Source organism: Canis lupus, chromosome 5 (genome assembly GCF_048164855.1).
Source record: "Canis lupus baileyi chromosome 5, mCanLup2.hap1, whole genome shotgun sequence".
Classification (NCBI taxonomy): Eukaryota; Metazoa; Chordata; class Mammalia; order Carnivora; family Canidae; genus Canis; species Canis lupus.
This window is the reverse complement of record NC_132842.1, coordinates 65250452-65263362: the sequence shown is the minus strand read 5'-3', so window position 1 is coordinate 65263362 and position 12911 is coordinate 65250452. Positions and strand designations below refer to the sequence as shown.

At 40.0% G+C, this 12911-nt stretch overlaps 1 protein-coding gene across 6 annotated transcripts in view; it reads left to right on the top strand.

Moving 5' to 3' along the window:
* Positions 1–8289, top strand: part of CYLD (CYLD lysine 63 deubiquitinase) — a 67838-nt gene extending 59549 nt beyond the window's left edge. For 4 of the 6 annotated variants that reach the window (XM_072827087.1, XM_072827091.1, XM_072827090.1 and 1 more), the window contains 5 exons: positions 2517–2649; positions 3584–3692; positions 4517–4635; positions 4912–5128; positions 6657–8289. In XM_072827087.1, the coding sequence (XP_072683188.1) occupies positions 2517–2649; positions 3584–3692; positions 4517–4635; positions 4912–5128; positions 6657–6841 (763 nt within the window). In that variant the 3' untranslated portion in view covers positions 6842–8289. The remainder of the gene's footprint in view (positions 1–2516; positions 2650–3583; positions 3693–4516; positions 4636–4911; positions 5129–6656) is intronic. The other 2 variants (XM_072827089.1, XM_072827088.1) reach the window with 1 other exon arrangement.
* Positions 8290–12911: the final 4622 nt, after the last annotated feature.

Below are 12911 nucleotides of genomic sequence, written 5' to 3'. Positions count from 1 at the left end.
TCCAGGCTTTTTGTAGACTTAAATCCTAATAAGAAATATGCACAGGATTTCTGAGCAGGAAGAACTGGGACTAAATCACCTAACCCAGAGACTTATTACAGGATGTACTTTACTTTAGAAGGACAAAGGTGAACTTAAAGTAAGAAAGTAGTATGCTAGGAACAAGGAAGAAACAAGGTTTAAATGTGGGTAAATTAAAGCCTTCATTTTCTAAAAACAACAATAATGATAGTACTGGTAATGAAAGGTGAAACTGAAGTCCCAGCCACTAACTTGAGAGGATAGTGCTCAGGGGCAAAGATGGAAAAATTCTAAGAAAAACAATTGAATAAAATCAGCAATCAAGAAGCAAAGACACAGGGCAATTTTCAGGTTGTGTAAACTGAGTACTTCCCATTATAGAATATGGTCTGGGTATTCTTATTACATGGGTATATTATATTCCACAGTGCTAGATAATCAAGAAATCTGTAAAGAATTTTAGTGGCTACCCATTCAGGATTGTATTACAAAGGTAGACAGACCAATGTTACACAATTCCATGAATGTTTTGATCTTCGTAGATGTATGTTTTCTTCTAAGGTTAATGCAGCATTTGTACTCTTCTGCTTCTAGATTTTCTTAGTGGGAAATGGCAATCTAAATTGTACAGTTCTCTACCATAGCACCAGCTTTGTTGTGATTCTTGTATATGTGTGCCTTCATGACCAGCTAATTTGCTCTAGGGTTTAAGCCTTCTAAAATTGTAGTCATCAGATTGGAGTGCTTGTGTCCCACCCCTGCCACCCAAGCTCCTAATCCCTCTGCCTCAATATCACAGAGGTGTTGGTCTTCATCCTTATTTCTGGTTCTCTTCATTCCATGTGTGCCACTTGGGTTCGCATCAACTATGATTCCCTTTCCCTGTCACCATTGTTATTTCTAATTGTTGCAACTAGTGACCTCTACCACTTTAAGCTTTCTTAGTTTCCTATCCTATTTTTTTTCCTGTTACCTGTTAAAGATTTTTTATGCTTTTGCTTTCGCAGAAAAAATGCTGGTCTTTTGCAGTCATCAACAACCATGTAAAATATTGATAGAGCATAATCTTCAGGCTTTTTGATTATCATTTGTTTTTATTTGTTGTGAGTTCTCCTGAATCTCCTGGTTTTATTAAGTAAGTTTTGTGTATTTCAGGGTATAAGTTGCTTTGGAAAGCAGAGGGCTTCTGAAGGTTGGTCTGTGAATAGCTGTTTCATTATGAAAACTGTTAATAATTTTCCATAAAAATCTTGAAATCTGCCTATAAATAGGCTGATTCTTTACAGAAATTCTGCCGAAAAGGTAAATATTACACTTAAACATTATTAATCCTTTTGGCAGAGTTAGTTTTAAAGATTAATGACATTCTATAGTAAAATATTTATTTTAAAATTTTCTTTATTTATTTTAGAGACAGAGAGAGCACATAGGTGGGGGGAAGATACAGAGGGAGGGGCAGAGTCTCAAGCAGGCTCTGCCCTGAAGTGTGGAGCCTGATGCGGGCCTTGATCTCACCATTCTGAGATCATGACTTGCTCCAAAATCAAGAGTCAGACTCCCAACCAAATGAGCCACCCAGATGCCCCTGTAGCAAAATATTTATGGTTTAATATAATGGTAACACTGTGATGGGTATATAGTAGGAGCTTACTGGTATTTGTTGAATAGATGACCATCTAAAGAGACAGCATGCTTTCATGGAAAGAATAGTAAGTGATTAATAGGATACCTGATTTCTGCACCTAGCTCTGCTTTAAGTTGCTGGGAAGCTATGATTATTCTTCCCTAGAACTCAGGGCCTTCATTTCAGAAGTGAAAAGTTGGGTCTGGAAGGTATCTAAGGGTCTGTCCCATGCAGAGACATAAGAATTCATTCTCCTTTTTCAAGCATTAAATGCATTTTGGATTTTGAACAGTCAATCAGTATTTTAATGAATTGTTGATTAAAAATACTTTTTAGATTTGGACAGTGACATTAAACCAAGTGATTTTAGCTTCTGGTATTGTTCACATAGTGCTTCTTGACTGTAGATTTTACTCCATTATTTTTCTGCTGATCATTAGGGAACTTTTGGATATAAAAACTAAAATAAGAACTCATTTTTAAGGTCTTATGCAAAGTACATTTAATGAATTAATCTACATTATTGTCTTTCACCCATTTTTCTGATGACCAAGGGGTACCGTCCATGTCATCTTTTTTTTTTTTAAGATTTTATTAATTTATTCATGAGATACACACACACACACACACACACACAGAGCAGAGACACAGGCAGAGGGAGAAGCAGGTTCCATACAGGGAGCCTGACGTGAGACTCGATCCCAGGTCTCCAGGATCATGCCCTGGGCTGAAAGCAGCACTAAACCACTGAGCTACTACTGGGGCTGCCCTGTCATTGGTTTTTCTGTCCTCAACTACTGCTGGGTTAGCTTCCCGTTCTGACTTTAGCATTTCATAGAGAAATCATGTGTTTTTTTCTGCATATTTTTAGATCAGCAGGTCAAAAAGTACAAGATTGTTACTTCTATCAAATTTTTATGGAAAAAAATGAGAAAGTTGGAGTTCCTACAATTCAGCAGTTATTAGAATGGTCTTTTATCAACAGTAACCTGAAATTTGCAGAGGTTAGTGATTATTGTATTTTATGTGACAGTGCTTTGGAATCTTGAGACTACTACTAGATTCAATAACTGTTAATTTTACCCCACTGAGAACACACTGACTGTTAACAAAACTCAAATTAAAAAAAAAAAAAAAGTTCAGTGTTTCAGTTGTGTCCATGTAGAAAATGCCTTAGAATTAAGATTGAACTGTTTGAATTTTTGGTGCCAAAGAAAATATCAAGCAGATTTGTAACTTGAAAACTTAAGTAGTATTTGAGCAAAAGGAAGAAGTACTAAAAAACACGAAAACAAAACAAAAAAACCCCGTCATTTTAGCAATTTTAACATTTTACCTAAGCATATTAGCCAAACATAGCAAAAAAAGAATGTTTATTTTTCCTTCAACAAGAGACAAAATAAATTCACTTATTTATATTCATTTGTTAGTGAACAAGTGATAGAAATTATTTTTCTTTTACTGTTTACTGTGTCTTCATGATCTTAGTAGTACACGCTTATGGTTTATTTTTATTGTATTTATTTCTGAAGGAAAGCTTTTAATGGCTATAATTATTTGTTGAAGTATAAGGAATGGTGTCCTTCAGTGACCACAGTTTCTTTATTATACTTGCCAAAACAATTTTTCTAAAACGTTTATTTTAAATATAAACCCACCATGGAGTGTTACTCTAGATTGTCATCATAGTTTAGAGACCCAGGGTTGTTGACCTGCCTGACCTCTGGGTGTCCATGGAATGGATCCTGGACCACTTGAAAATTTGTGGCTCATTGGTGCTCTACCTCCCTGCTCCATATTCACACTCAGATTCTGCGTACAGGCCATTAGTGTTACGGCAGAAACACAGCTTGGTGTGGCAACTGTCACTGCTTCAGTTTCATAGGGAAAATTTTTTTCAGCACTTTGATTCTAAAAATATATGTATCTTGTTTTTAGGCACCATCGTGCCTGATTATTCAGATGCCTCGATTTGGAAAAGACTTTAAACTGTTTAAAAAAATTTTTCCTTCTTTGGAGTTAAATATAACAGATTTACTTGAAGACAGTAAGTATAAGATTTTTTAGTTTGTTTTGTTTGTTTTTCACAAATAAGCCCATCTCATTAATTATGAGTCAGAGTCTAACAGGATATGGTTCTTCAAAAAGGCAATTGAGTATCTGAAGGGCCTGGCAATATTAAGCTGGTACTTTCAGTTCTGAGTATTCTAAGAAAATAATCAGAGATGAAAATAAATATTCTATATGCAAATGTATTTATTGTCACATGATTAAGAAATTAGGAACAATCTCTATGAGAGGAGAGTAGTTAAATGAATTATGGTGTATCTGTACAATGAAACTACTGCCATTAAAATTCATGTCTGTGAGGACCAAAATGTACAAAACTGGTTATGACCTAATGTAAGTGAAAAGGTATTTGGTCCTTTCTCTAAGAGGACCCCTCCCCCACACGCACATGCAAGCACACACACACAGGGTTACGTAAATCGGCAGATATAAAATTTTTGGAGGAAATTCACAGCAGTACTGACAGTGGTTATCTCGTACTAACTGAAATTGTAGATGCTTGCAGTTTTCTTCTTTATACCATCTTGTATGTTTGAATTTTCATCTATAGACATTTTGTAATTATGTGAAAACACTCGAGAATATACTGTTTTTTTAAAAAATTGTCACTTGATCAGAGAAAATGTCTTTTTAAAGATATCCTGAGCCCACAGAGATACAACATAACATTTATGGGGATGGGGAGGGATGCACATGTTGAGTCCAAGTTCTCAGTAAAGCTTACCTTTTCCTTTTAGTCATGTTAATGGAAGAATGCATATTTAAAGACCCCATAATCTCTCCTCCCCCTCATCGTTTTAGCCCCCAGGCAGTGCCGGATATGCGGGGGGCTTGCCATGTATGAATGTAGAGAATGTTATGATGACCCTGACATCTCCGCTGGAAACATCAAGCAGTTTTGTAAAACCTGCAACACTCAAGTAAGCCTGATGTTACTAACTGGATATTCTCTTTTTGAATAGGAAATAATTTGTAGTTGAAAATATTTCAGGTTTTGAAAAGCTTTCAAAACCATTATTAACTTGAGTTCATAATCAAGTGGTACTGCTTATGTGTCTTCTGTGTTCCCTGGTGGACTGTTGAGAAGTACTCAGTTACTGTTTATAGGGTTGAATTCAGTTAGAGTAACTGGGGCTGCCTCACCAGAAACACAGTGTTTGGCTCGTCAGTGACATTCTCTCCCTGCTCTGTTTCAGGTCCACCTTCATCCCAAGAGACTGAACCATAAATATAACCCGGTGTCACTTCCCAAAGATTTACCTGACTGGGACTGGAGGCATGGCTGCATCCCCTGCCAGAAGATGGAATTATTTGCTGTTCTCTGCATAGAAACAAGCCACTATGTTGCTTTTGTGAAGTATGGGAAGGACGACTCTGCCTGGCTCTTCTTTGACAGCATGGCTGATCGGGATGGTATTTTATTTTATTTTATTAAAGATTTTATTTATTTATTGGAGAGAGAGAGAATGAGCAGGGGGAGAGGCAGAAGGAGAGGGAGACACAGACTCCCCGCTAAGGAGGGGGCCTGATGGGGGGGCTTGATCCCAGGACACTGGGATCATGACCTGAGCCGAAGGCAGATTCTTAACTGATTGAGCTACCCAGACACCCTCAGGATGGTATTTTAAAAACTTTTCTTCTATGTATAGCACTGTTTTAGTTTGTAGTAGCATAGTTCATAGTGGATAGGCTGTTCTGAATAATAGAAGAGCGTATATGAAAAGCCTCCCAGGTGTATCTTGGTGACCCCATCTTCACATCTTAAAATGCATATACATCCCTGTTACTAAATTAAGGAATAATATCGTTGTGATATTTTGACACACATGTGGGTTTTATTAAAAGAAGAATCCTTTTTAAAAATCCTTATTTTAGGGCTCAGAGGTTTTCCTTTCAGCTTTTGTCTTCTCTTACTTTCAAGGTCCTCTCCTTTTCTATATGATCCATAATCACTATTTATTAAGTGCTTATGCATGCACCGAGCTCTCTGGGAAGCACACTGAGTCATTATACTGAAATCCCTGCAACATGGAGATTACTGCTCTTTTCCCGTTATTAAAGCTGAAGTTGAGGTGCCTGAGGTCCCATAGCTTGTATTTAACTCCGTCTTTCTGACCTCAGTGCTTATGTTTTTTTATACTACACTATGTTGTCTTCTAAATGACAAAGCAAAGAATAGAAATAAGTACCTTCTTGGAAAAATAAGCCTATTCTGCATATAATGTGCTTCTTCCTGAAATGGGGAGGATGCTGCACCTGCTAGGCCACATTCGAAGATGCTTAGGCATTATTTAACAAATATGTAACGAGCACACGTGCAGTATCACAGGCTCTCGTGTTAACTGAAAAGCATCTGGGGGTCGGACACTTGGAAAAACGATTGAGAGGCTGGACCAGGAGAGCCTTTCTGGGAGTGCCCCAAACCATACCAGCATCCTTATTCAGTCTGTGAGGCAAAGCCTTGCAAGACTTGCACAAATACACATTTAAAATTTAGAGAAGTGAAAATAGTACTCATTTTGCTAGGTGTGCTCTAAACTGAACGATCTCATGGTGAAGGTGTACAGGGGTGCTTCTGTCTGGAAAGGGACATGGGATATGAAGAGATGGATATTGTTCGATTACGTATATGGAACACTATTCCCTCACTGAAAACAGAGAAGCCTAAAAATCAGGGTTTGGATTTTGCTCAGGATATGCTTTCTCTTACCGGTTTTATTCCATTGGCCCCAGAATCCTTTCAGAAACCAAGAAATGAGAACACTGTCAAGACTTAAAAAGAGGCTTGAACTTCTAGGAATCAGAAGTGACATAAGGTCCTTCAGATCTTGGAAATCAGCCTCCTCTAAATTTAGAGTTGTAAAATCGCTTTGGTAGGGCAGGGCAGCAAAGGGGGTTAGATCTCAACTGCCCTAAATAGAGCTCGTCCTCTTTTCTTCAGGCGGCCAAAATGGCTTCAACATTCCTCAAGTTACCCCATGCCCAGAAGTAGGAGAGTACTTGAAAATGTCTCCAGAGGACCTGCATTCCTTGGACTCCAGAAGAATCCAAGGCTGCGCACGAAGACTTCTTTGTGATGCCTACATGTGCATGTACCAGAGTCCGACAATGAGTTTGTACAAATAAACGGGGTCATCTGGGCAGGGGCAGCAACCGATGGCAAGATCTTAATGTTGCATTTTACCCGAGCTGGCAGTTTTGTTCAGCGTCCATTGCCGGCAATGGATGTCTTTGTGGTGGTGATCCTTCTGAAAAGGATTCCTATGTTTAAAAAACAAATTGCTTTTGTGTTCCTGAAGTATTTAATAAGAAGCATTTTGCACTCTAGAAAGTATGTTTGTGTTGGTTTTTTAAGAAGTCTAAATGAAGTTATTAATACCTGAAGCTTTAAGTTAAGTGCATTGATCATATGATATTTTTGGAAGCATAAAATTTTAATTGTGACAGTTTAAAACCTCTTCTAGTCCATTGAGAATGTAAATAAATGTGTCTTCTTTATGGACCAAGGATATGAAATCATTTCTCCTTTTAGCTAATGGTTGCCTTGAGGAAGAAATATGTTGGTTTTATTAAGAGTCTACTTTTAATCCAGTTATGAAAATTGTACTGAGTTTGATTTGTTAATTCTCTCCTCTATAGTGCCAACCCCTGCATGTCTGCAACCCGCTGAGCTCCCGTGTTTCCGCAGTAGTGGCCAGAAAAGTACTTAAATTCCATTACTGGTGTTGTTTTCTATTTGTTCTGGTTTTGAGATATCTCAGTGATCTTGTCATAAGACGTCTATTTTTGATGTAATTTTCCTGGGGGATTCGAACAGACAGCAACTGAAGCTCTTCATTCACATTAGTAACTGTCAGCTGAGAGGTTTGTTTGTTTGTTTGTTTGTTTTGTTAAGGCTCTCTAACTATTTTACGGAACAGGGCATAATGAATTTTATTAAATGGTTGGGGTGATAAATAGATTTCTATACAAATATATGGCCCATCAGAAAATAAATTTGAATCTGCAATACTCATTAAAATCTCCCTGAAGAGATGTTGGCTTTTCTAAACCTCTCCCATTGTGAGGAAGACCGTCCAGAACTTCAGTGAGGTCAGCTAGTCTGCTCACTAAAAATCCAGCTTGATTTCACAGGAGATCATGGCAGTTACAAATCAGACACTTGATTGACATGTTTGCAGCAGCTTCATCCTCCTCTAAATAAGTAAAACATGGATGTTTCCTTAGCTCATGTCCACAGTGCGTGTCTGGACCACAAGTGGATGTTGTAGCCTAGAACCACAGATTATAAATGTCAGTGACGTGGAATGTGCCGTGGCCTGTGTTTTCTCTGAGTGTCCCTTTGTGGTATTGTTGTCCTTCTGGAAAGACTTCCTAACCGTAGAGAAAGACAGAAGAGTTGTCATGTGTATATAGCATATGACTTCATAAAACATTCAATGTCAAAAAAAGCGGAGAGAATCTTTACAAACCCTGCAATTAGTTGTTTTAAAGTCACATTTACCTTTGGTTCTATCATTCCATTTTGCTAATATTTATTAGTTTTATAAATTATAGTAAGGTATAAAAACTCAGCTTGTAATTTTTTCATTTTTAAAATGAGAAAGTACCTAAATTTTGCATGAGGTTTTGCTAAGTGCTTGGGTACAACAGGGAGGTGGACACGAGATCAAGGGTTGAGGGTGAGGAACCCAGGCTGTGGGGCTGGCACTGCCCCTGTCTACCTTGGGTAACAAGGGAGGGGCCTGGGTTGCACGGTACCTGAGGTCTCCTCTGGCTGTGAACTACAAGACCGGTCACCCCTTAGTAAAGAGGTGTTGAGTGAATAAATGGATGAATGAGCTTATCAGTGTTTTTTAAGAGATCTGGAGGAATGACCAAGAATCTCTTTTTAGGTAAGACTGTATTTAACAGTTAAAAAAGAAGGGAAAGATCCTTTTCTTTTGAACAAAATACAAGTTCAAGGTCTGTCCTGCCTGGCCTCTTATGGCAGAAGGCTTGAAGAGGACCCATCTGGATGCATGCACAGGTTTCCTCCCAGGGTGTGGAGGCTCTTTGGGAGGGATGGGGGGGGGGAGTCACTTCCATAAATTATTTCTGAGGACATTTCCTTCAAGTAGAACCTTCTGTCCTCTTTCTCAATAAGGGGTTGCCAGAGCCAGCCGGGGTGCTCTCTGTGGAGGCGTGGGGCTCTTCCCCTGGCCCTGGGTGGTCCCTCCTTGTCCCCGTCCCAGGAGAGCTTGTGTGGCAAGTGGGCACCCTCAGGGCTGGGCTGTATGGCACTGGTGGCTCATGTACCTGTTGACTTATTTATTTTTTAGCCGTAAATTTCCTTTAATATTTTCCTGTTGGCTTTTTAAATGTTTTGGTTATCCCCTTTTCCATATTCTAGCTAAAATCAAGATGGCAATGGAGTAGAATTATTTATAACATGGCTTATGATTCATCGCTACAAATAGAAAATATAACCAGTCCTGTTCACCCACCTCCCAACTAAATTCACACTTGTAAGTGTGTGTGTGTGTGCATGCGCGTGCGTAGGGGGAGGGAGGGAAGAAGTGATGTAGAGCCTAAGTGTGTATAGTCCCTCACAGTCAGCTTTATAAAGGAGTTATAGTTTGACTCCATCCCTGAAAGAATGTTTTCTAAGACTGAGAAAACACATGGGAAACCAAGAGAAACAGTAACAAAAGTCAGTAATATACAGTTGTTACAATTGCTAAGGATGGTCTCCTTAGAATAGTTTAGGATTTTTGTAATTCACATTTGCCAAATGTTATAGGTAAATGGCTTCTTTCTATCCCTTGGATTCACTTATTTTTTTCATCTAACACATAATTCAGGAACAAGAAGAAGATACAGTGATTAATCTTATGCAACTTGTATTGTCACACAAAGTCCTGCTGTTTGAACGTGGCGTCTTCATAAGTTCAGGCTTTCCTCCCTCCTCAGGTAGATCTCCACATGCAGCTAGATAATTTCATACCCACTTGGCTAATCAGAGACAGGTGAGCTGAGAATACAGTGTAGGCCTCAGCTGAGCAACTGCCCACCGACGAGTATTTATTGGACATTTATCACCAAGGACTATGTCAGAAGGAATAGGAGACGTGGTCCCTGCTTTTGAACAGCTTAGCACCTACTTCTGACAGCAGAATCCCTACTAATGGTTGCTTCAGCGTCAGAGCTTCCAGTCTCAGGGAAAGCTCTGGGACTCAGTAACAGGAAAAGTAGTGTAGGGGATGAGAGACCTGGTTCCACCCCTCTCTCTGGCACTTGCTCTGTTGGCCTTAGATGACTTCTTTGCTACTTTCATGTCCTCTGTATAAGAAGGGGGTTGGAATGTCAAATTTTATAGAAAAAAAATATAAGCTTCTGGGTCCCAGGTCATACCTGCTGGATCTGAGTCTTCATGAGTGGAGCTTAGGAAATTTGTTAGTAAAAGGCTCCACCAGGTGAGCCCGATGACCAGCCCGATTTGAAAACTACTGAACTAAAAGATCTCAAAAATATCTTTTATGTGATTGTGTGATTGTGTAATGTTATCGCATTAATTACTTTACATAAATATGGGTAATTGGATGTTTATTACATTATTTATCTGTGTTTACATAGGAATTTATATAAGGAATGCATTTGAGTATACATACCTCAACCCACTGTTTCCTAGAGGTTTTAGCAGTCTTTGGAACACATACAGATCTTAAGAGGATATTTGATAATATTTACCTGGATATTTGTCTTCCATTTTCTTTCTCTGGGGGAAATTGAGGCTCGCCCTGGGCACCAAAAAAGTGGAAAAACAAAACTGTTATGCAAAATTGAAGCATTATTTCATACTGTCTGCTACTTTATGATGAAAATTTTAACATCATTTGAGAAGATTTTCCTCATGAAGTAAAATGTCCTTGTTATAGTAGGTGGAGTATATGTTTCAAATTAAAAATAAGATCTCCTTCTCTGGCAGTTAGTGATGTTAACAACACACCCACGATTCCCCTTCAATGAAAATAATACTTGAATCCCCCAAGGCGAGTGGGGGGAGTGGAGGAGGAGAGTGTATGAAAATGGAAACCCGTGTGCGGAGGAGAGGGTAAAGTCCTCACAGCGGATGTGGTGTGGGGTGTGGGGGGCTCCATGAAGGCAGGGTTTCCGTGTGCCCCCTGAGGTCATGTCACTTGGCCAAGACCAGGCTCGTAGTGGTTGAGGCTTCCTGCAGGGAGTTTCCATGGCACTTGTCTATCCTTCCAGAAGTTTTATTGGAGGGAAAAGAGAAGAAAGGACTCTTCATCTTATTCTGCACGCTGGGGCAGCTGCAGGGTCTCTGTCGAGTCAGGGAGCAGTGTTGGACCCCTACCCAGCAAATGTGGCCAAAGAGTGGAAACGTGGAGAGGGAGCTATTCCTTCCTCCCTATCACAGTCAACGCCAGCATTTGCAGGAGGTCGCTTGGGAGCCCTGCTTGATTTCCTGACCCGCGTTGTTGGGCCATTTGTGTTTGACCATATGTCTCTCATTCTCTCATAGAGGTCCAGGCCTGGGTGGGGTTGGGGTGAAGAAAGGCCAGTTATGGGGAGGGTGGTCCTTCCAGGCACCACAAGCCTCAGATCTCTCTTGCAATCTTAAACACTGTCCACTTTTGCTGTGTACTTTTTCTGGAGAGATTATGTTGGAGACTCCACTGTCTTTGGTTTTATTTTGTGAAATGGCCTGTAGTACTGTCAAAGTTTAATTCCACAAAAGTCTAGTGTCCTGTCACAAACATTCACTTTTTTTTTTTTTCCCAATCCCATTTGAAACTTCCCAGGGAAGTTGTGGTTATTCATAAATTGGTATAAAGGAGCACATTTTGTACTGCATTTTGCATATCTGGTATCTTGTTGAGTTTTTTTTTTTTTTTTTTTGGCCTGAAGAACATCCTGTATTTATGAAGATATTCTTTAAAAATAACACCCCATAAAATAACCCTTTACTATCAGATTGCTCTGATTTAGCCTTAATTTTGTTAAATTTTTTAGAGATGAATGAAGTGCTGCTGTGGAAAGAAATGTACTATATACTATTTCTGTATCATTAAAATTAAATTTTTATGGTTCCTTTTGCTTGATTTCTTTGGGGAAGGGTTTTGGCTTACAGGAAAACTAGGATTGAGTACAACTTCTTGCATTGTCACAGGTGCCAGGGAAGAAGGTACCTTTGTGGGAAAAGCCTTACCTGAAAGCACATACGTTTTGTCCAGCCTCTGCCATCATTACGAGCATTCTAGAAAACCTCGCAGAATTCTGCTCTGGGTGATGTGCCAGTGGCCTCTGGGTTACCTCCCGGCATCGTGGTTCCCTGTCGTTTCTTGAAGTAACTGGGCATTTCCAAGCTCTGGCCCTGATTAAAGCACAGTTCTGCAAGTCTCTAAACCACTCCAACTAGAAGTTGCCCTCCTGTGCTCCATCGTCTCTAGACATGGGCACAAAGCTGTCGACTAGAATAGTGTGTCCCAGTCCCCTACAGCTGCCAGGGAGGCGGTTCAACACTTTGCTGTTCTGTATAATCCAGAGAAGTGATTACAGGATGTTACAAGGGCTGACACTTCATCTTCTTCTAGATACTGATAAAAACAAGTCTTCCTCAAGAACTACTTGGAGTTCAGGTCACTTTATGCCAACGTAGGGAAGCCAGAGTGGTTTAAGCGATACTGATGATAATAGTACATATAAGGGGCGCCTGGGCGCGTGTGCCTACGGCTCAGGTCATGATCCCGGGGTCCTGGGATTGAGCTCAGCGGGGAGCCAGCTTCTCCCTGCCCCTCCCCACTGCTTGTGCTCTTTCTCAAATAAAATCTTTTTAAAAAGTATATTCGAGAACCCTTTTGTTTCAAAAACCTACAGCTGAACCAACACATTGGTGATAAACATTGCTATTTTCAGACTCAAGGGTTTGTGTCCTTTCTCATAGATGTCATTCTTTGGGAGTCTTACGTTAATGTGGCAGTGAGGGTTTATGTTCTTGTGTCCACCTGTGGCTGGGGACCACCCAGTGAAAATGAGTCCTGGTCAGAGGAGAGCTGACCGGCTTGGCAGAAAAACCACCAGCCCATTCTAAGCCTCCCTTCCTGGGGCCAAGCTTGGTGTTCTTCTGACTCTCGGAGGCACGTCGTCCCCCATGAAAGCCTGCAGGGTGGGTGTACGGCCTAGAGCAACAGTC